The sequence below is a fragment of the Lytechinus pictus genome, chromosome 9, assembly GCF_037042905.1.
Source record: "Lytechinus pictus isolate F3 Inbred chromosome 9, Lp3.0, whole genome shotgun sequence".
NCBI classification, from domain to species: Eukaryota; Metazoa; Echinodermata; class Echinoidea; order Temnopleuroida; family Toxopneustidae; genus Lytechinus; species Lytechinus pictus.
Window position 1 is genome coordinate 8172037 of NC_087253.1, and position 25410 is coordinate 8197446.

The 25410-nt window shown below is 35.5% G+C and overlaps 1 protein-coding gene across 1 annotated transcript in view; it reads left to right on the plus strand.

The window, feature by feature from the left end:
• The first annotated feature begins 1182 nt into the window (after positions 1–1182).
• LOC135155567 (uncharacterized) overlaps positions 1183–25410 on the plus strand; it is a 39994-nt gene continuing 15766 nt past the window's right edge. The window contains exons 1-14 of the mRNA XM_064105052.1: positions 1183–1202; positions 1700–1762; positions 6974–7233; positions 8376–8480; positions 9421–9738; positions 10061–10309; positions 10830–11159; positions 11525–11742; positions 13667–13801; positions 15110–15263; positions 15760–15793; positions 16282–16574; positions 18722–19078; positions 19499–19758. Of these exons, the coding sequence (XP_063961122.1) occupies positions 1183–1202; positions 1700–1762; positions 6974–7233; positions 8376–8480; positions 9421–9738; positions 10061–10309; positions 10830–11159; positions 11525–11742; positions 13667–13801; positions 15110–15263; positions 15760–15793; positions 16282–16574; positions 18722–19078; positions 19499–19758 (2796 nt within the window). The remainder of the gene's footprint in view (positions 1203–1699; positions 1763–6973; positions 7234–8375; positions 8481–9420; positions 9739–10060; positions 10310–10829; positions 11160–11524; positions 11743–13666; positions 13802–15109; positions 15264–15759; positions 15794–16281; positions 16575–18721; positions 19079–19498; positions 19759–25410) is intronic.

The following is a 25410-nucleotide window of genomic DNA, read 5'->3' on the forward strand; positions in this document are numbered from 1 at the left end:
TTTTTTCTTGTGGAAAGAGTAACTATTCTGAATTCACAAAATTTCTTTTGGAGATAATACAACGACTCAAGCGGGGAAGAAATTTGAAGAAAAGGATATTGAATTAGATTTTTTTTAAGAAAAAAAAAAGTCTGAACGTTTCGATTGCTTTCAGAACATTCCTTTTTTTGAGTGAGTAATATAGTTCATTCAGTTTTACTGTATCCAAGCTGTCTACACAAAATGTATTGTTTACACTGACAAGAATTGTAACAGAGAGTGTGTATAGAAGAAACAAATTGGACCATGTACAGAAAATAGTGTAATTTATTGTATATATTGTTATATCATTTGTTTGAAGCAAATCATTCGGGTCGATTGATTTTCAAGCGGGGAAACTGTCGGAAAGTGGAATTTTCATTTAGGTCACTTGAAAAGAATGTGCCTAATTTGCAGATTATTTTTGTACATGTGTTTGGAATTCTCTTGATCGGCCGGATCACTAGATAGGGTTAGGATGATCGATGTATGTACACTCGAAAAATATAATTCTAGTTATTTTCTAATCCTTGTTATGTATTTTAAAGGATTTTAAGGATTTGTTTTCTCGTAATATTGAGTGAAAACAGTATATATACTTGTATCTTTTTCATATTGGCTGTTTCAAAGTTTAACAAATCCTTAGCGGAATGATATTTTTTGGGGTGGTTCCGTGACTCCACTGCTTGTTGGCATTTTACGTTGGGTAGATTATTGCACGTCCTGGTTCTGGTGCAGGTCGGACTGCAATCGAAGCAGGCTTGGGAAAGGGCTGATGTAAGTGTCGTTTTATCTTATTTTTGCATAGAATTACAGTAAAATGTAATTAATTTAATAACTAATCGTTTCTATTCTATCATGGACAAAATTATGAGAAAAGAATGACTTGTTTTAAGATTGAATTTAGTCACTTTTACTTTCATAACTTTGGCAAAGCAAGTGTATCTCGGTCAAGTTCAAAGACGAGTTGTAACTTACAAATTATGAGGATATTTACTGGTTTACTTTTTGTGCTAGACATTGTTGGGAATAATGAATATAAGTAATACTTGATATTTGAAAGGTCAGAAATTTAGGATTACTTGTTGAATTGAAGAGAAAGTTTTAGTAGATTATTTGAAAGATAACATAGAGGGCGTTCTATAGTAAACATTGTATTTCAAGATGGCGGCGCCCATAGTAAGGTATGCTTCTAGCTGACCTCGTTATATTATATGATGTGATGATTTATGATTATGGTTCTGAACTAAGAAGTTAGATCTATGACTTCTTTGCTTACTGAGCATACACATATTGTTTGTGGACTTAAATTACTCTTTAAATTGCAGTATCAGATGAGTAAACTGTAATAGAGAATGGTTGTGTTAAGCTCAATAGACAGAAATATGCAGTTTGACTCCGTTCGATAGAGCTACTTGCTCTATCAAGTACTTGGGTCTTGATCAAAACTTTGGAATTAATGAACATAGTTTTTACTAATTGGATTATTTATTCGTGCAAAAGAAAACATTAGATATTTGTGAGTATATCATTACCAATGATTATCCACACTGAAAGTAGTAGAATTGTTTGAGAAATATAATATTTTTAAAATATTAATTCAGGGAATTCTAAGCAATTTTATCATGAGTTGGAGTTATGATTATCTTATGGTTATGATTGTTGCTTTCTTTAATTATAGCTGGTCCGACTCATTTGATCCTCATCGAGATTTTGATAATGTAGAAGCTGCTACTCCTTTGTGGTATCCTGGGTGATGTAGGTGGTGTGTAACCACCAGTAGCCTCTGACTTTGGGTAGGCATTAATTACATGGACTCTTCTATTTCTGTGTATAAATGATTCATTTTAAGTGTATGATGCAGTCTTATGTCATCTGACTAAATATGAGTAATATGCCTATTATATCTACTAATTAGTTTTGAGATGATAGCTACAACGATAATATTTACAAGCTGTTTTTGAGGAATGCATGTATTTTATCATTTCAGTAAATGATAGAGATGAATACACCCCACTTTCAATATCAATATTTTGCCATGTATTCAATATCTGCAGTCTATTATGTACATTGTGTGATGCAAGTGCTAATGACATGTTTTTGAAATGGTGTTATTGATAATCTTATTTCATTTCTGTCATTGCAGGGTTGTTGTTTTGTTACTCCTTTCATTTTGTTGGTTTTGGCAAACCTCAATAAAGTCGAAGAAGCTCAGATCTGGTGTCCCGTAGCATCTGTAAAGTTTGCTCCGTTACGGTCTTAATTGGCTAACTCAACCCACCCCCGACACATAATACAGTTAATGTCTATAGCGGCCATTTTGAAAGTCAAAATACAGTATTTAACAAAAACTTGAAACCTGAATGATATATTTCTTTAGAAAATACAATATTCATCAACTAAATTACTTAAGATATGATATGTTTTGTTTTAAGTCATGTTTTCAGACAATACTTCCCTCATACATCACCATTTGGCCAAGTAAAGCCAAATTCTGTTGAAATTATTTGTTCCCATTCACATTGTGCATCAGTGGCGTACCTAGGATTTTCCACGGGGGGGGGGGCAAAACCGTCACCCAAAAAATTAGACAAGCAAGAAAAAAGGTTATAAGGTTATCAATCACAAATAAAGGATTTCGCACCAGAAAAAAAATTTACAAGCAAAAATTAAAATTCAAGCTCGTCATGGGGGGGGGGGGGGGAATAGGGGTCTTCAAGCTCTTCAGGGGGGGGGGGGGCAAAAAAGGTCTTTCAAGCTCGTCAGGGGGGGGGGCAGACTGCCCCCCCCCCCTGTAGGTACGCTAGTGTTTGTTCCTATTCATACACACTTAAAATGTTGGGCAACATAGGCCCTGCTGTCCACTGTGTTGGGTAATCTATGTTGGTAAAAATTATATTCTGGGCTATCATTATCCAATTTGAGCAAATGTATTACTCAATAATTAGCTTTTATTACCGAATGCAGACAGATTTTAACCAGTAGTTTTGTGGACAGTAACTATGTTGCCCAGTGATGGTTAAAAAGGGGGGCCTTTTTGGTCCAACCATTTTAATAGTGTATAAAAATGATCTGCAATTATAATTCTCCCTTTGTTGCCAATGTTAATATTATTTCAGTGCGTGATGAAACAAAAATAAAAACAAATAATGACACCTCGACCATGTCGACCGAAGCATTTCATGGACTGCATTGTTTTGCTTCATTGGCATTTTGTATTTTTCAAATGTATTTTCACTGGATTTTCTGGTAAATATTACACACAGACAAATATTATTATTCTTTTAAAGAAACTTCTTGCTACCCAATACCGAAGACCAATGTTGGGATAGGGGGACATGGCCTGATCTCAGAATGATGAAAACAAAATGTGTTTTACGAGCAGTCCAATTCCATAAAAATACATATTTTATGCGAATTTTGGCGGTTTTGACACAAGAAACCACCCCTAACAATGTTCCCTTGCACTTTTCCTGTTCGCAGTCGTGTATATAGTTATATAGGAGAATGGCCCCCGAAATTATCCAACAACAACGTTACCTATTATTTCATCATTTAATCATTTATTTTTTTTACCAGTCAACGTGATGGTAATCAACAGCAGGTGAGATAAAATTTGTATTTTTTGCTGGTATTAGAAAAAAGGACAGACCCTGATATCGGAAAAACATGTGTTGTCAAGGCATCTAATACTCTTTGTTTCAGTTACTCATGATTTTCTTTTGGTCCGCACCAGGCCCGCACTAAAATAGTCCGCACCCCGAGCGTTAATTCAGTAACTGTAGCAGATCCGGTCCGGTCTGGTGCTGATCCCCAAAATAGCCCGGGCTATTTAGCCCGCTCCATTCATAAACTCAGAATTGTAAGACTTTGCCCAAGCAGGCATGATTTTGTTTTAGTAGGATTCATGTTTTGACCAACGAGTTATACCAGAGAAGTCACTCGCCGGTCCAGATCGCGGGTTAGAATAGACCGCGCCACCCAGGGCATGGTCCTGAAAAGCGGGGGTGCAGGGGGTGCACTGATTGCATAATACCGTAAGGGCCTGTAGCGGCCATTCTGACTTTAAAATAACAGTATTTATCACCTAACTGGCAGAATAAATGATATATCTTAATAGAAATTATGCTTTCAGAAAATATTTTACCCATAGATCACTATTACGTGCATTTATGGTGCTCACTCCTGTGAATATTGGTTTCCCACTTTGCATTGTACATAATACAGTTAATGTCTATGGCGGCCATTTTGAAAGTCAAAATACAGTATTTAACAAAAACTTGAAACCTGAATGATATATTTCGTTAGAAAATATGTTTTAAGACAGTATCCTATTAATTTATCACATATATATGTATTTTAGTGCACACTCTTGTGATTTCTTTGCTTCTCCTAGTGCATAATACTTTTAGGGCCTTTGGCAGCCATTTTGAATATCAAAATACAACATTCATCACATACATGGCATATTAATAATATATTTCGTTAACAATTATGTTTTAAGTCAGTATTCCACTCGTTTAATCTTCATAATAAGCATTTTAGTGATCACTCTTTTGATTTTTTTGGCCCCCCATTGCCATTGTACGCAATACTGTTTGGGCCAGTGGCGGCTATTTTAGATATCAAAATACAGGAATGTTCCCATAAATGACATAATAAATGATATATCTCGTTAGTAATGATGGTTTGCATATATTAATCCGTTCATACACCGCGATTTCTTGCAGTTTAGTGCTCATTTTTGTGAAAATTAGTTTTCCATATTCATATTGTACATAATACAGTATACAAAGGCCTATGGCGGCCATTTTGAATATCATGAAAATAAATATTTTGTCAGAAATTATTTTTTCAGAGAGTATTTCACTCCTGCTACACAATTTCATGCATTTCATAGCTAGTTTGCGGACATTTTTATGATTTTCATGGGTAATTTACATATTTTGGCGGCCATATTGGATTTTGCCAATTTGCAGAAAATGCTCAAGGTTACACGAGTGGCATCATTCACATTCGTAATCAGCACCCTCGAATTGACAAGATACCATAAAAAAATATTGTATATATATAAAAACAAGGTTATGCCTCTTCTATCCTGGACTAGAGGGTGTCTGTGTGGATGCAGGCCCTGTCACATCGTTCCCTGCAAGCCTTGCGTGTGACTTGAGGTAACTATTTCCGCTACCCGCAGATCGGCCGCGTTGACAGTATCTGGCACACAGAAGTAAACGCTTCTGATTTTACTTGTGGTACAATAAGTTTTGCACATGTTTTAACATGCTAAAAACATTTTTGCGGGTGAATTGCGGGCAATCACCCGCAATTAAGGCTTGCACGGAACGACATGATAGGGCATTAAAAGCCCTGTCACATGACAGTGAATGAGGGTGTGGGCTTAGGCAGTGTGCGTGTGTATTTTTACGTGTATTCAGGATAGTGCGTGAGGGTGTGGTTGTGCGGTAGTTTGCGAGGGTGTGTTTACGTGTGTGTTCGGAATAGGGCATGATTATGTGTGCGGAATGCATGGGTGTGTTTGCCCGTCTGCTCTGGGTGGTGCATGGGGCTTTGGATGTTGAAAGTGGGTGTGTGTTAGTATTAGCCTGCATGTTCGGTGTAGCACACGTGGACGTGGTGAAGAGAGTGTGCCTATATGCAAGTTAGTGTGTTTCCCTTCTTTTATCAGGATGGTGACGAATGTGTGGGTGTGGGAAGCTTGCGTGGATGTATTTGCCAGTGTGTTTCGGATAGTAACGAATGTGTGGGCTAGGGCAGTTGCGTCAGTGTGTTTACCTGTGTGTTCGGATGATTACGAGGGTAGACTGTCGATTCGTCTATTGCCAGCTCATCACATGTTCTACCTTCATTTAGTCTGATGCCAATTCGTCCTTGAAAATGTAGTCTAGCGTCAATTGGTCCAATAATCACTTCATCTTCTCACCAGTTCGTCTATGACAGTTTTGTCTAATAACCAGTTGGTTTAATACCTATTTTCCTTTTATTCATTTCGCCTAATTAACACCGAATGGTTTATGCACTAAATGGCTATTGGACCCACTTGTTATTAGACGAAATGGTTAGTAGACGAAATGACAAGTAGGCCATGTGAATAGTTTGAGAATTGGCATTAGACCAATTGGAAGTGAACTGGGTACGAATGGGTTGGTGTGGGCAGTTTGCGTGTATAATTATGTTCACTTATGTGCTCTGGATTATGCATGATGGTGTAGGTGTAGGCTCTGTGTGTGAATTGTGTTTGCCTATGTGTTTGTGATGATGACGATTGTGTGGATGTGGACAGTTTGTGTAGGTGTGTTTGCCTGTGTGTTCAGGGTGGTGTGCGAGGGTGTGGGTGTGGGCAGTATGTGTAGGTGCGTTTGCATGTGTTCTCAGGATGGTTTATGAGGGTGTGGGTGGGGCAGTTTGCGTGGGTGTATTTGTTTTGGGGTGGTGCATGATTGTGTGGATATATGCAAAGTGCGTGGATGTGTTGGCCTGTGTGCTCGTGAGGGTGTGGAAGGTGTGCATTAATATGTTTGCCAATCCGTTCAGTGTGGTGCACATGGGGCTCGGGTCTGGATGGTTTGCTTCGATGTGGCTGCCAGTAGCAATATATTCAGATCAAACTGAAACCCTGTTGTCTCTTTTCTTTCTTCCCGATATAGACACGTGTGCGCTTGAAACAACCCCTGCCAGGTAAGCGTTTGATTTGTCAGTTTGTAAATTTATAGATTGGTTCTATATAAGTAAACTTATCCTATTTGTTGGTAATGTTCTGCACCAACATAGATTGAAATGTGCGAAGATTGCACGTATTTGCGGATTCAAAGAAGGCGAGTAAACTACCTGTTACCAACTCGCATGCCAAGAATCGAAACCGTACTCACTACATCATTAAATTTATTAATTGACAATTCAAGTTAAATCTTGTTAACTTCTTCTTACAATTATACAGTGACATTCCAAACAAGGTGCTTCTCGATATATCCCGTAAGATAAAACCAGAGAATTACTTCGAGACTGGAAGAAAGCTTGGTCTTACAAAGGTAGAGCTTGAACACATAAAACACCGGACATTTGCTAACAGGAGGGAAACCAACATCCAGATGCTTTCTACATGGAAATCATCACAACCGCCAGGAGAAAAGGCAGTGGAGACTTTGAAACTTGTTTGGGATTCTGTCCAATCAGTAACAAAATCTGACAATATCGAAGGTATGGGACATAATCAAAACTAGCAACCGTTTGGCATCGTTAAATTAAAAAAAATGTGTTCGCTCGAACTGGATGCAAGGTAAGTGAGAAATTAGAAAAATAAATGTATATACTGAAGTGTTTGTATTTCAATTTGAACAGACTATGGATTCGATGGAAAATTCATATTCTCCCGAGAAAAAAGTAACTTTGCAAAACATATCAGTCATTTTAGGTCGATAATATTGACTGCAAACAGGAAAACTGTGCAATATGCCAAGTTGTGACAAAAAAAGGATTCATACAATTAGATAAAGGACACCAGAAAAGAGTTTCTTAGACCGCCATCTGTCTTAATTTGTACTTAAAGAGTAGGCTACGCTTATTTCAAGTTTCTTAAAACACTGTTACATTACAACAGTGCTGTAGTTATGGTAGTGCGTTGTTGCTCGGCCTTGGCCTTAAGACCTAAATTTTCAAAGCATTGGCCTTGAACATTCAAGCATTGGCCTTTAAGGGCCTTGGCCTTGAGGATTATGAGCTTTATAATTTTAAGGCATTCTAAAGCATTTTCATTGCATTTTTAAGTTTTTTCAAGGCATTATATATTTTGTACTTTCATTTGTTTTGTATAAGTAATTATAAATGTTTCAGTTGTTCTGTGTATTAATGACACTAAAGATCAATGCTATCAGTCAGCAGTAGCAGCAGCAGTAGTAGTAAGTGTAGTAGCGGTGTCATCAATTGTAATTCTCTCCATTTCAAGAATTATCATTACATATGTAACATAAAAACAGCAGTGATGAAAAAGACAATTATTTGTATTGTGTTGTCATCATGACTAATGATGATAATGATAGCATTAATAATAATGATAGTAATAATGATTATGATAAAGATTATAGTGATTTGATGATAATTTGATAACAATTCTTAAAGATATGACTGCAATTATTAAAATGTCCATACTTAAAAAATAGCCAACTCTAAATAATTATAACAAGGTTGCTTTATATCCCGTTAGGAGTGTCCTTGTATGGTTTCCTTTGCCCAATTAGAATGTTTTAAGTCTTAACGAAATTCTGGCCTTGGGTTTCCATGCCTTGGCCTCGGAGGTTTGAGCCTTCACTACACCACTGTATTACAAACAATTTTCCTTCCAGAAGACGAAGATACTTCTACGGTTCTCAAACAGGCTGTTGTGGAAAGAGCCAAGCAAAATGAACTCGAACAAGAACATTTGAAGATCATTGACTTTTCAGAAACGGGTAAGGAGAAGCGAATATTTTTTTTTTTCATGTGTGTTTATCGACATTGCACAATGAATTTCAAATCAACCTCAAGTTCCCGGGGAAGCTAGGGACGTCCCTATTTCTCATTTCGATACACTTTTTTTAATTGACTTGTGTTTTACAGTAATTATTCGACAGTCTCCCGAAAATGTTATATTTTTAAATGTTTAATTTTTAAAAAATATTTAAATGTAAGCATATTTTCTATAGGATGTTTTATATGTAAAATGTAAAAAAAAAAATTTAAAGAGAACATAACATTGTTCCCTTAATCTTACTTTATATCTGTATTGTTTAATAGTTGATGGGACCATCTACGACTGAGGTGTGGGGGAGGTGGCGCATAATGAAAATGATCGAAATATATTATATTCCGTAACTTCCTTCAGTGACTAAGCATGACTCATGCAGCTGGCACAGTGTATGGTATGCTTTAGAAACCGAAGTCACATTTTCAACTGCAGTGTTCACCCGATGCTAAAATATTAACTTCAAAATGCACAATTTCTTATTAGGTCAACAGGAAAAAAGAGTAAAGAGGGACAATGTCGTTATACATTTGGTCCTGAACCCCCCCCCCCCTTAAAAACTTATCGTAAGGCAAAACATACATGGGCATACATGAAAACAATCTATTGCAATGAATACGGAGTATTGACCTTTGGTTAATGGGATTGTATTGGAGCAGGAGAAAAAAAACCATTGACTAAGTTGGAGTTTTGAGAAGGAAACTATACTGTGATGAATTACAAAATTGATATTTTAATTTATGAAGAAGGTGTTATAAAATACATTCCAAAATGGTCAGAAAATTCGAAAAAAAATTATAAAGATCAATGCATTTTATATTGCTGATGTTCATTATCATTCTTATGTGTATTCACCTTTCTTGCATAATTATCAATTTAAATTCAAGATGACCCAAGTGGTTCTTCGTGTAAACATGGAGAAATCCTTGAGGATCTTGATAAACACGGTGGAATACCAAGCACAGAAGAACTTCGTAACGTGGCTCGTCAAATCAAAACATTACAAACAGCACGTTCACTTGGGAAAGCACTTCGTATCGATGACATTACCATAGTTAGTTACGTCACTCAGCAAAGTCATTCATTACTGCATGAGACAGCGCAGCAGATCCTACGAATGTGGCATTGCGGCTTACAAGAAGGAGCCAAGGAAGTTGAACTTCAAAAGATATTGGTGAAGTACAACATTTCTGTTGACAAAACAGGTTATTTGAAACCTCTCTTTAACTGACTCACTTTAATTTAGTTTCAACCTGTAAAAAGAGGTTCATTTTCAATTTTCAGAAAAGTTCTCACTTTAAAGTCTACTAAAGCCGAACGGAGAGTGCAATTCACGTCATAAAAATAAACATCATGTTTGGAGCTGAAATGCATTAACCTAAGCTACATATCTAATAACAATTTCATGGTCAACGTGCCTGGTAGCCTTAATCCCCCTTTTCAAGCCCAAAGCTAGGTCCATCTTTATTCATTTCAGTTCCATCCATGTAACTATGGTTAGCTTTTTATAACGGTTTTCCTTGACAGGAGGTTTCACAGAAATAGCAAAACTCATTCGATCTGAGGCAGATCTAGTAGGCTTAATTCATCATTTGGATGTACAACCTACTAGCGTCTTGGAGGTCATTAAGACATCTGCAGCTCTTACACCCCACATGATTATTCATGTTGCCCTAAAAATGCTGATTGAATGGTCCAGGAAAGGTGGAACCAGGGAGAGGCTTCTGGCAATAGCTCAGGCTTTTCGCTTCCGTGGCGTAGACCTTTTAGTAAAAGGTAAGTTTTTTAATCAACGTCTGCCCTTCGTTTGTGCATTCCTTTTTTCAATTCAATCAATATTTATTGTTTTCCAGTCAACGTCATTTCATCTATTTTTCAAGTACAATATACTATTAATATCCTAAATATACTACAAAAACGATGAATGGGAATGTAAATTAACTTGCTTTAAGGCGTAAAACGCAGGAAGCAAGTGCCTGTGTCGGGTTAGTCTTGTAAGCTATATGACTAAACAATAATTAGAAAAGGAAAGGATTTAGAGGAGGGAAAGAAAGAGCTGGGAAAAGAAAGGAGCATAGAAAGGCGAGCAAGCAACGAGCATGAAATACTTCTGAAAGTATAAAACGTCACTATCGTCATCTAGTTTAAAAAAAATCCCTTGGTTGCTCTCTACTCCCTCTCTCTATACATGTAATATTCATGCATTGTTTTTGTCCAATGGAAAAACGCTTTAAATTAAAACAATTTTTTTTACAATGTATGTTTTACATCTTTATGTCGTATCATTACCCAATAGGTCTGGCATGTCAGTCAAGCTATCAATATTTCATCTCGTATGGCATCATTGATCATAAGGGAGGGAAGCTGACCCTCGATGTACTTGAAATTGCTTTATCCATTCCTAAAGGGGCTATTCCAAAAGGAATGCTATCAACTGTCACCCTTCGCGTATCATTTCGAAATATTCGTAGACTTCCAATGCGCGACGACGAAGTACTTATTACTCCCGTCATAGAGACTTCTGTCACACAAGAACTTCTCAAGCCGGCATCGATAGTACTACCACACTGTATGGGTTTCACGAACGACGATTCTACCTTTGTAATGTACACCAAGACCGGACAAGGTATAAAGTTTGTCATAAAATAGTTTGATTAATGTTAATTTCCCAGTACTGTATATCGACTCTTAATACATCGGGTGTAGACTCTCAATTATAAATCAGCCCGTTGGCAGCTATTATCCGGTTTTAAGAAATCACAAAAGTTTAGATTCATATCTGTTCCCAAATTCTCGTCATTTCTAACATGGTACCAAAGAACAAATGTATGGATAAAGTTAATAAGGAAAATGCTTAACTGATGAACAAGAAAAATGTCTGATTGTAAAACACATTTGTTTTCCCGTCACTTAAGTACAACAGAGAGATAGACCCGATATTGATGGAAATTAATTATTACAATACCACGTCCATTATTTTCCAAACTTCAGGAAAATTTGGTCGCAGAATACTGACTGGGGACGATTTGCGAATCTCAAAATCTACGATCGAGTTTTGTACACGTCATATTGAAGTTTTGGCTGTGTGTTCAACGGATCTTCGAGATCTTCAACTAACATGCTTGGTCTTCCAGCCTACTATGAAGTCACCAGCAGACCATCCATCTCTACGCGTGTACGTCATTCATCCATATAAGGCATATACCCAGGTATTACTATTATACAGATATTGAATGATGGGGTGTGTAATATAAGCATTCTTTGGACCGCCGGATTCATATTTTCCAGAGGGGTTATATTTTCCAGGAGCGCGCAGCGCTGAGGGAAAATATGATCAGGAGGGAAATATAAACCCTTTAGGCGGTCCAAAGAATGTTTTCTTTACACACCCCATCAGTCAATATATGTTATATTAGATAGCCTTGGATGATAGATCTAACGCTAAAAGTAAACCTAAAGTTGGGTCTACGGTGCGTGCAGTAGTTTAGTTGTGTATGAAATTCACAGTGAATTATTGAACTGGTATAAAAAATGTTAGTCTAACGCATTAAATGCCCATTTTCTAATCAATATCAAGTTTGTTTAGGCCTAACTTGTTAGATCAAATTTAGAGTCCAGTCCAGCTAGGTCCAGGACCCAGGCAGATCGAGAATGCATGTTGAACCATGATCAGGTGCAGATTCTGATCTAATTTAGGATGAGAAAAACATGGTTAAGTTAGATCTAGATCTATGTCAGACTACTTTTGGTGGTAGCAGTCCTGATCTCTCTGTTTTCGAATCTGGTCCTGGACCAAATCTAACTAATGTTTTGCGACCACGAACTTACGTTGTCGTTAGCAAGATTTAACGCTAGATTTCTCTAACTTTTACTTTAGACTGTAGCCTAGATCTATATATCTAGATGTACTTACCCGATTCTAGCGTCCAAAGGCTAATCTTATTCCTCATTGCTAGTCAGATATCACCACAAATCTTTGACGTAAGACCAAATCAAAACTAAAGTTTTAAAAGTAGGCCTAAGCTAAGCATCAGTTTATATCTGCTTAACTAACTCAACTGTTAGTTCATTGGCTCCACTAGACAATGCATATCCAGAAATCGTTTAATAAATCCTCAGAATGTCAGAAATAACGGTTATTCCTGTCTCAAATAACTGAAGAAGGCCTAACGTTAGATCTAACTCGTAGCAACCCCCTCCTCGTCATCGGAAATTCCGCGGTCCGGTATATACGTTAATTGTGTTAACGAGAGTGTTGATCGATTGCAAACGATTGCTACTTTATTTCCACACTTGTTAGTTCCGTGTAATTGGTAACATCTAATCCACAAGAGGTCTACGCACACGTAGAAAAAAATTCATGGACCGGCTGGTCAACATATTTATCGAAGGTGTACCAACTGGGAAAATACATTGATTCCAATCATATCACGTGACACGCTATGGACCAATCGCACTTGGCTATCTAATATTAATTTATATCAAATTCTTCTGAACATCCTAACTTCACTTTAAACTATGCACGGTCATTCATAAAGAAAAAGTGAAATTCTTATAAGCTTTCCTTGACCAATTTTTGTTAGTCTTAATATGGGCAATATCTCTGCCGCAACGAACAGCCGTTCCTAGAAGAATATGACACATAACAGCTCCAGATATTTGTGTTTGTGTTTCTGTTTCTGTTTGTGGTAACTCCCGTAGGAACTCGGCAGGACAGCATTTTGCTGGTAAACGCCAAGCTGGTATATAACCAATTACCAATGAAATATTTTACGTCTAGGTTAATCAGTCAATTGACAAGAATAAAGCAGCATTCTTATCAAAATTCATGATACTGACATTTACATTAGTGTCAATCAAGAGTCATCTGTGAACAATTAATGTTCCTTTTATAAAGAAGCCCCACATTCATTTTAATGTAGCCATTTAGTCCGTACACTTGCCATTTACTATGAAGAAATAACTGTCGATAAATTTTGTATCCTTTTATATTCGGTTTCAAGTGGAAAAATGTTGTGCAAATTATTGAACCATACCAATACTTAAATGAGCACTATACTGACTATTTTGATACTTATCGTTGATAATCAAGAAATTCCTGTGAATCAAGTTTTAACCTTTTCCCCATTTCAGGATATTATCATGAGGGAGCTGACTTCGTCTGTACCGTACTGCCAAGTCGAGACGGAATTCAAGTTCTCTATTGGCTCAAAATCAAAGCACCTAACGGTTATTTGTCATGAAGAGACGAAGCAACAAAACCAAATGGTAATGCGCTTATTGCAATTCAAACATACTTTAAACATTTAAAGCAGATACGAACCAACAGCACCATCTTGAGTCCTTAAAGGAGAATGAAACTCTTGGAGCAAGTTAGCTTTTGTGAAAGCAGAAATATCAAAGAATAAGATCAACAAAACTTTGAGTAAAATAGGACTAGCAATAAACGAGTTATGAGCATTTGAATGTCGAGATCACTAATGCTATGGCAATGCGACCAAGATCTGTGATGTCACACACGTACAACTCTCCCATTTGGACACTGAAAATATACCCCAAAATATCTCTTTTTGCTCATTCTAATCGTATGACAAACGATTCATCAATGATATAATGTTGTGAAACCTCTGTACTTGTCATCTCATAAAGAGAACACCTCACCTTGTGATAAACTCTATAAAAGTGAGAATATAAGTGAAATAAGTACTAAAGTAATGAGGGAGTTGTACGTGTGTGATATCACAGATCTTGGTCGCATTGCCGATGGGAGGAGTACATGGCACTAGTGATCTCAATATTCAAATGCTCATAAATTTCCTATTATTCATTCAATCTTCCTCAAACTTTCAACAATATGTTTCTTTGATTTTTCTCTTTGATATGGATTCAGCTGGTTTCAAGGGTTTCATTCTCCTTCAACTACTCATACCTGGCCAGTTTCCTGACCCATAATGCTAATGTAGTCTAGTAATATAGACCCACTTGAATGATAACATGTTAATCAACTACTGAATACATTTTTACCGCAATGATTATGCTATAAGTAGCAAAATAATTACTTTTCATCTCAAAACATTTTAGTTTCTTTATACAAATACAATTAAAGGTCATTTTATTCTCTGTAGTATTAGTAGATATCTGGAAACGTGTATTTTAAGACGATGTATTTATAACACACAGTCAATAAGAGACCACACATGACAATTTTCGTTGTACATTCTTATTGATTTGCCAAGCTATTTCTTTGCACCCTGTCTTGAGTAAAAAAAAAGTATATAAGAAATTTCATTGTAAGATTTATCAATATCCATATATGCGTTTCACCTCTAAATCTTCTCTCTCAATCTAGCAAACCGAACACATCCAAACTCAAGGTGAAAAAATTGCCATGTATTTGAGATGATTATAAACTGTTGTGGGAAATTGTTACCACTTTTTTCCATTTTTTTATAATTAATTGAGTAGGTTTGATAATCTTATCCATAAAACCTGATATTACAAGAAATATGCGTAGTTTGATAAAAAAAAAAGAAACGGGTTTCTTGATATATTTTAAATACTTTTTCCCCAACAAAGATACCCCTCAGCGGTGTATTGAATGGTCAGTGCAGCCCTGTCGTATTCACGCTTCAGTTTACCCCAGAAGAAAATGAGAAGAAGAATATTCGCATTGCAATAAAGGAAAGATACGAGCCCATGTCCGATAGAGAGTTCAACGTGTCAATAGAAGGTACGATGAAATATTTCAGCAACAAATTCAAGCTGGTTTGAACTTAAATCAAATTGCATGAAGTATCGGCAGCTGATGTTCTTTATGCGATAATAGTGAACCTTGATACCGTCAACGTCTAAGAAGAAGACGAGTCCTAATAATTGAATTAGAAATGTGATCTTTACAGTATTTTTTTATAAGTAAGACGATTCTCACTCACCATGAATATAAATGTTCATGAAACTATTACCACAATCTTACCCCAAAAATGTACGTACGTGATCATTCCTTGTATTACCATAAACATACCATTATTGAATTTCGATTTCTAAAGGAACATACTGGTTAGCAGGTTACCCTGTTACTCTTTGATAGATCTTTGTAAAATTAAATAAATTCCTCAGAATAATAATAATAATAATAATAATACGAATACTACTACTGCTTCACCACCAATGTTGATATTAATAACGATCCTTATGATATTCTGCTATATTCTTTCATTTTCCATCAGATGAACCGGATTACACGATCTATCGCAGGGTTTCGTAAGTTTTCTTCTTTCTTTTTTTGAAAATAAAATATAACGTTTTCTTCTTTAAAAAAATAAATAAAATAAAATGTAACGTAATTTGGAATATGAACCCGAGGCATGCATTTTCATCCTTAGATTAATAAATTCAGATCTAGAATGCAAACAAGACGTGCCTTGTGATTTTTAGGACTGCAATTTGTCATTAAATATTTAGATAGACCTTTTTATAGTCCAGTCGCTTTTGGCAATCCTGGGGAAAAGTTAAGTAATAGAAATATTAATAAAGACAATACTAATAATAGTAACATAATCGCTTTCATGTAAGATATAACTCATAGTAATACGAAAATAAAATTTACCCAATAAAAAACCCAACAAAATTATATTATACCCGGGGGTAGGAAACATAGTGAAACACGAGCCTCTCCTTTTGGAAACAAGGAATAATTGGCGTTTTTTATGAAAATATATTTGTAAACATTATGAATATACTATATACAGAGAAGGCCGATGGAGCTGCTTATCCAACAATCTTATCGAAACCCTGGCTGACGTGATTCTCATGCAAAGTGATGCAAATTCCCTTGGCGGCTATCTCGGTTTCTCAGAGTCAACCGTAGAGCAATACCTCGATCGGTCAGATTCTTCTTATAAGAAATTTTCAAGATCGGGGTTCGTTGAGATGCTAAGTGATTGGAGACGAAGAGTCCGACCTAGTGAGCAGGTAAAGGAGCTTCATCGAGCCCTGAAAGATGCTGGTCTGACATATGTAACAGACACTATCCTGCATGGAGGTAACTACAGCTAGTTTCATCCTCAATATTCATTCATTGTATATATATTTATTTATTTATTTTATTAACAGGCAATATGTTGAGAAATGACAAAAAATACCATGAAAATATTACATGAAATAATGCTGTGAAATTGAGCATCTGCCCATAGAACATCTAAAAATACTGAAAATTATATCGAGAGGTTTCCTTATAATGACAGCTATTTAAAGCTTAATACTAGTCCAGATGTTGGCCTTTCGATATTTTTCCTCTCCACTCTCACTGCGCATCATCCACTGCACACTTTTCCTCCACACACCGCAGTTGTCCACTGATCGCGCAACCCTCGAATTTTGCCCTCTCCCGAGGGTAAATTTTAGGGTCGCGATCAGTTGGCAAGTATAGTGTGTGGAGTTTGAGTTAAGGAGCAGAATTCAGCGATGGCAAAATGTTGAATGTATTCACACATAATACTTTACATATTATCATGTCCAAGAACCGTGCTTGCATTTGCTGCCCATGGAAAGTCTCAATTTTAGCGACCATCCCACAGTCTATATTTGAAGTTGGAGGTTTACTCAGCAAGAGGTGCTCACAGTCACACAGTGCTATCTGAAAAAAAAAACAATGGTGTCAAAGAAACTCTTGTATAATTTTTTTTCATTTAAGTTCTTTAGAACCACCAATTTTTACAGTATAACAAGAAGAATCGCTCTTTCAGATCAGCTTTCTTTTTTTCTTTTTTTTTTCTTTTTGAGGACCAAATTACTATTTCTTTATATTTAGAGAGAAGCTTCCAAAGGTATCATTTGACCCTTGAGACCATGTTTTAGACACCAAAATCATACTTCCCAGGCGGATAAGAAATGAGGTATTTCCGCCTTAAGTATCAACAGCAATTTAGACTAATTTTTTGATTGATTGATTGGTTAATAACGAATTTATTTCATTTCAAAATTTCATTGAAATTACAAAGTAAAGCGAATAATGATATAAAGTAATCAAAAGAAATGGAAACCTTCTGATATACAAAGCTCGTTAATGAAGGTTTCCTTCAATTTCTGGAAGCCATCTTGGATATTTGGACATACCAGACCATTGACTGTCATGATAACATGTTTCAATTTAATAATTGACCCTTTGAATCCTTGAAAAATGGTATTTCATAGATGAATTGTGGATTTTTAGGCTGGCTACGGCGGCCATTTTGGACTCCATCTCTGCCCAGGACCCTGGAGTGCTTATGGAAATCTTACTCTAAACCTGTACCAATATCTTTAACCCCTTAGAACATGTGCACCAAAGTAGGATATGGAAAGAGGTGTTCCAATTCCAACGAAGCACTTGCATCCTTTTGCAAAGCATCGACATTTGCCATTCGCCACCTATATTTTGTAAAAAAAAGCACCCGGTAGGAAAACATTTTTTTCAACGCTCGAGCGCCCAATAAGCGTACCCGTGCTTAAGCGGAGATAGTTGTATGCATTGCTTATGAACAGTGTATTAAGAGCTATATAGAAGGTGCGTATAATTATTTTTATTATTATTATTATTATATATAGGGAGATTACAAGTGTTTACTCAAGCTTTGCACACTGTGCAATCTCGGTGAAATATTCAAGCAGTCTGCAGAAAAAGAAGAAAAAAATGTGTCAAATAAGCTTTGTTTATTGTCTTTTTATTCATTATTTTACAACTTCAAATTTTGACATTTCGATGAAAATGAATTACTCTTTTAGATGAGCAAATTTGCTTATTTTTATATTTTAAGACCGAAAAACTACTTGACTATTCACAGAAAACCTTCCATGGCCGGCAACTTGGTTACAGGGTGGCTTGTCACATTAGCGTTTTGGGTTAATATTATTCATGTGTGCGTCGTAGTGTAGTGATTATCGTCGTGTTTATCTCGCCAGTCAATGAGAGGGACGTGGGTTCGAATATCAGCCTTTTTTTCAGAAAGAAACTAATCCATATTGTGCTGCGTTCAACCGAGGTGAGGTAAATAGTTACCCGGCAGGATTAATTCTTTCAATGCACAGAACGCCTTTAGCAGCTGGCGCTAAAGCCAGGGTAATATATAGTTCGCTATGGAATAAGAAACTAGATAAATGGGCGTCTCATAAATGTTATTAGTAGTATGGATACTTTACTTTACCGTGCAGATGTCGGTGTCAGCAATGTTACTTCAACAAGCGCCCATAAGGAAGAATTTAACACTCCTGAAAGCAGAGAGGAATCGGGTGGTATTCCTAAAATAATTTGTCTAGAGAAACATGGCATTGAAGTACGAATCCCACCAAGCGATACTTATAGCTCATCGGATATAACAGTCGAAGTGATCGATGATGTCCCGCCCGAGTTGAAGATCAAAGAAACAGAAGCAATCATTACATACGGCTTGAAGGTGAAGGCGCCTTCTAATGCGATCTTTGAACATCCCATTCAAGTGACGATGCCTCACTCGGGCATATTCACAAAACCAAAGAATGTGGAAATCATTTCATACTATCGGAAAACAGGTAAAAATGTTTTAAATGTTCAATTCCCCTTTATTCTTTTAAAAATAGCTTTAACTTACGCATACGTGAATGGTAATCCTGTAAAATATTTGAATCAAATGAGTCGTCGGAAATTTAATCCTCAATTCAGTTTTTGTATAAAAATGTCATCTAAATATACAAAATGAAATAATAATAGCATTTTGTACATTGGTGGGTTACCAAATAAATTCGGTATGACTGAAAGAGAATGCAAAAAAAAAACCTTCATATCGAAATGTCCTGAGGAAATCGACCAATGAAAGTGGTCCAGTAGTCACTTTTAGTTATTATTTACATGTATTTTGTATATAAAATATTCCCCAAATTCTTGACAAGCTTAAGTAAACAATTAAGGAAATATGAGGTAAAACTTGTTGTGTCCTTTGCATTTAATTGTAGCTTCTGAAGAGTTTGTTGCAATACATCCTATCAGAGGCACTAGTCACTGGTGTGTGGTAAGACAGAGGGACCTCGATATCTTCTTCAAACACTTCTGCGAATATTGGTTCGTGGCTGTCTACAACATGTACACGAGGTTCAAGGAAATTTTCATTGGAAAGCGCCTTGTCTGTACGCCGTATGTTCCCTTGCCGCCATTTCAGAGCGGGAAGCGTGTTCTGTTTGTCAACGTAAGAGATGCAAACACGCATGAAGAAAAGGTTTGTTCACTCATAAACATGACACAGTCTGGTAAAATAGTACGATAGTATTCTGGCCCCCGAGTAGGCTACAACTAGTTTGCACATCGAATCGCACCTGGTTGTTCAATGTCGTGAAATATGCAGTGTCAGTGCGGAATTGCCTGAAGATTTATGGCGCGAGCTATTTTTCTTTCATATTCTAACCTGAAACAACACACACTCTAATACCGCGTTTATAATAAATAGCAATATGTGTGTCTTAAACAATTGATGTAAGCATGCAGCACGAGGTAAAATTTGCTATAAACTGACCCAAAAGAAACTGTTTTTGAACCAAGGCTGCAGTCCAGGATAAAGTAACATTCACAGGTGACGTGTAATATCTAACAATTAGTACTCTCGATGACGTAAAGCATTAACCAACGAACGGTGATGGCACCAACCATTTGCAGTGTTGCTCTTAGGAAGGTCCACTTCGCTCAGATTTTGTGACCACCCTAAGCTTCGCCTCTCATCCAGAGAACCATTATGGTAGATTATAGAGTTGACTTTTATATGTGTTCAATTTTACTATTTTTATGGATAACAACAACTCCAAGAAAGAATGTCAAATATTATTTTCGGAATGTGAATGAATTTTTCCATGCTATACAAAATAAAACCATGATTCTTGTAGTTTGTAAATCAATGAAAGATTATAGCCTTATGATATTGTATTGCCGTTCTGCTGCTAAATTTCGCTGCCCCTACCGAAATAACACTAGCCAACTCCAAAGCCAAGACCCTGCTCTTCTGACCTGTTCGCGCCGAAACTTCGCCGGTTGCATACCAGTGCGCAAACTTCGTGAATATTATAAACAGTGCTGGCCGCACCGGACTGGCAGAATTATCTCGACGCGACTCGACCTACATGTAGCCAGATATGGACTTCAAGGATATGGGCTTGATATATAATTGTTGTGCCACTAAGGCAGTTGAGCAACGATAAATGTTCGAGATTAGAATTTTGGTTTTTACTCTCAGTGTAGATTGCAGTCTCAAAATAAGAGTACAGTATATAATGTCCACAAATCCGACCCAGCTTTTTTTACAATCCAAGCAAGATCGTATACGGCCAGCATACTAGCAAAACCAAGTCATAGTCTATCGTTTATTAGACCTAACATTCGAACGAAATTGTTAGCCACGTTGGAATGAGGTCTTGGTGACAAGAGATCGCTGATGACTCTGTGATGATTCTCTCAATTTCAATCTCTGATAACGAGCCATATACGGTACTCGACTTGAAGAAATTACACAGGTCTCGTGAAGCTGCGCAAACGAATTGCGATTGTTTTTTATCTTGTTCAAGAAATGCTCCGAGAATATGTTGGCTAATTACTCATCAGATGATAGTTGTGGTAACACATCGCCTTTCTTCTGGAGAAGCTCATCAACAATGGTGTATAAAGTCTTTTGATCTGACGTACAGTTCTCAACAGCACATGAATATAAATATATCTTTGCTACCTTCATCACCTTTATTAGCGTAACAACTCTCTGGCATTGCTCTTGTTATCTTTTATGATGAAGTTGTCCTCCCTCTTTGGACTTAAACTTTCTCCACATTTTTTCAACCTCCGTCTCACCTTCTTTGCAGCCCGAATCTCATCATTATACCATCTACTTTTTTTCTTTCTTTCAGGCATCTTGTCTTTAGAGGTGCAAGAGTATCACTGATATCACGCATATATTTTTCGTATGTTTCAACGGATGCAGAAGTATCTCTCCGCCAGTCGTCGACAGACGCGTTGGTGAAATACAGTGCGTCCCACAAAACCGAAACCGAGATTTATCGATGATTTATCATAACTTAATCACAAATACAATAGCCAAGTGACCTATCATTGTAAAGCTTAGAATATCTTCATTCACGCATGAGTGAGCAAGAAAAAATTGAAGAAAGGATACCAAAAACTCATTTGGCGGGGGTTGTCTGAATTAAAAAAAAAATCACATTTTTAAGAAGTTCAATACCTGCTCTTTTATTTCAATTCAATTTATTTCCACTTTAAAAAGCAACAATATATACAAATCAATACAATGTTCAATACATATAGGTATAGTGGGGGATCATGGAAAGCACAAAAGATGGCTTGTTAAAAATGACCCCTTACAGTACAAGTAAACAGAGATAAATAACATAAATGACAACAGTGTATAATACAAAATAAAGGAGGGAAAGAAGATAGAAAGGAACCATTCGGTATGTGAATTCTGAATCAATCTGGTAAAGTAAATAGGAGGTGTCTTTTATACAGATGTTTAAATTGTTTTTCAGTCTTACTATTTTTAAAATAAAATGGGAGATTGTTCCAAAGCATTGGACCATTAAAAGAAAATTGACTTTTGTGCTATTGATGTGCGGTTAAGAGGAAGGTGAATATTTTTAGCATTCCTGGTATTATGACTTTAAATAGAACAGTTCAGAGTAAATATGTAGTTATACATTTTTGGAAGACAATTATTAGATAAATTAAACATAAAAATAGCTGTATCTAATGATATTAGTTCATTTATAGGTAGAACTTGCATTTTTTTAAATTAAAGGTAGACTATGGGCAAGATATGCGGAATGTGTTATAATACGAATTCCACGTTTCTGCAATCTATAAATCCGTTCTATATTTTTTTTAGATGTGAAGCCGCAGACAATGCTACAATATTTAATATGAGAAGAAATGAGTGCATGAAATACCATAAGCAGGACGTTTTGTGGCAAGAATTGCAATCTATAGAGAACTCCAACATTTCTAGACAGAGTATTACATAAATTATTTACATGATTGTTCCAGGATAATTTATTATCAATGATTATTCCTAAAAAATTGGTATGAGATACACGTGTAATTTTTTCATTTCTATAAAACAAGTTTAAGTCAGGCGAAATTGTGGTTTTAGTTCCAAATATTATATAATTAGTTTTAGTGATGTTCAAGATTAACTCGTTGGACTTCATCCAATTACTTATGTTTGCTAATTGGGTGTTAACAAATTTGAATAAAGTTGGGGGGGGGGGGTCGGAACCTCTACAAAATACACTGGTGTCGTCCGCAAATAAAATATAGTTTAAATGTTGGGTTGAATATGACATGACATTTATATAAATTAAAAACATAAGGGGGCCGAGGATTGAACCTTGGGAGATTCCACAATTGACCTGTTTAAATTGGGATTCGATTCCATTAACAATTGTAAGTTGCTTACGATTAGATAAATAACTTGATAAAAGTTGTAAAGGAGTACCCCTAATGCCATAATGACACATTTTTTGTAATAAAATTTTATGATCTATGACATCGAAAGCCTTAGTAAGGTCAATGAATATAGTAAGAGCATATTCTTTATCATTGATTGCTTTATTGATATTATCAATAAGATTAAGTATTGCAGTAGCTGTGGTATGTCCTTGACGGAATCCAAATTGATTATTTATAAGAGTATTGTGTTTTACAAAAAAATCAGTAAGTCTTTTGTATATGCATTTTTCTAGAATTTTCGAGAAAATTGTTAGTACTGAAATTGGTCTATAATTATTGACATCTTTGTGATTACCCTTTTTAAAAATCGGTGTTACACGAGCAATTTTCATATCAGAGGGAAAAGTTCCATATGAAATACATTTATTAAATATTTTACACAACGGGGCACTAATAAGATGAATGACAAATTTTACATTTCTTATATCTATATTGTCTATACCTGCACTAGTATTATTTTTCATTTTATCAACTATGGATATTATTTCGCGTTGAGTTATTGGTTTAAAGAAAATAGAATGTGTATTTTGGTGTTTAAGATAATCTTTAAAAGAATCATCATCAGTGTCAATTTGATTTTGTAAATTTTTACCAATGTTAATAAAGAAATCATTGAAAATATTAGATATATCTTTCTTATTTGTTATATTAACTTTATCAACTTCAAGCAAATCAATTTTGTTTCCTTTTTTATTCTTTTTATGGTTTAAGAGAATATTTATAATTTTCCAAGTTGATTTAATATTGCATTTTACTTCATGGAACTTTCTATTATAATAATCTCTCTTAGCCTGTCTTATCTTTAAAGTTACATAATTACGAAAAAAATTTAAAGCTTGCTCTCTATATGAAGTTCGATTTTTCAAATATTTTTATGTAAGACTGATTTTTTATGGCATAGTTTTATCAAGTCCTTGGTTAACTATGGGTTGCTAGGTTTTTGTTTGGGACGATGCGATTTGAGAGAAAAACAGTCTTCATAAATTTCCGTAAATATTTGAAAGAAAGTCCTATAAATAGTATCAACAGTGGCATTATATGATACAAAATTCCATGTGACATTGTATAGTTTGCTATAAAAAGATTGCAAATTTATATCATTAATATTTCGCGTTGTAAAAGGAATTGGCCTTTTTTTTAAATATGTTTGAAAGATGAGAATATACAAAACACTGGGAGATGATCACTAACATCACTTAGTATAATATCAGAATTGACAGAGATATTTGTATTTATAAAAATATTGTCTAATAAGGTAGCAGAATTTGAAACAATTCGAGTAGGACATTCAATGGTTGGATGCAAGTAGAAACTATGTAAAAGATCTAAAAGGGAATCAACTTTTGAATTAACACCAGTTTGAGTCAAGTCTATATTCATATCACCCATGATAAAGCAGTTGCATGAATTAATATTGATTTTATGTAACAGATTAGAAAATGAAGAAAGAAACAAATTTACATCATATCCAGGGGGACGATATACAACACCAATAATATTTTTTTTACATTGACTACTATTGCACAATTCTATAAAAATACATTCATATGATTCTGAGACAATTGACAAGTCATTTCTGATAATATAATGCAATGAATTATGTACATACATTCCCGTTCCGCCACCTCGTTTATTTTCTCTATTATTACATATTAAGTTATATCCATTTATGTCATAAAGATTTAATGGAGATGATTTTTTCAACCATGTTTCTGACAAACCTATTATTTTAAATGTATGAGTTATACTCCTGAGAAATAAACTAAGGTTATCAAAATTCTACACAAGACTTCTACAGTTGAAATGTAATAATGAGAATGAAGAAGAAAATTCATCACCTTCATATTTTAAGTTAAAAGAAGGCACATCAAAATAAGAACGTTGTAACTGTATATCACTTAAAAAATTCGTCGGGAAAGAAAATACAAGCAAGTGTTAAAGAGTAAGACCTGGAAAATACAGTATGCGACACATTGTTTAACAAATATTAATTAGATTCAGAATAGTAATAAAGAGAAAAATCGACAAGTTTCCAGAAGACAGAGAAAAAGTTGAAAGTGTATCGAAATAAAAGGTAAGAAATCAAAAAAAAAAAAATACAAGTATATACATGTACAAATAACCAGGTTAAAAGTTCAATCATTGAAACATTAATAAATAGAGTAATGGATCAATAATTATTATTCACATTGTTTACTATGTAAGTTATCTTCAAAAGCTCATTTACAATTATATTCTTCAGACAAAAAGTCAGTTCATGTAGTAGGAATCCTCCTCAAATCCTCTTCACACGTTAAGAGTTTTGTAATGTTTTTACCTGACGAAGTGGAGCCAAGCAGAGCGATAATCCGTCCATCAGACGACCAAGCTG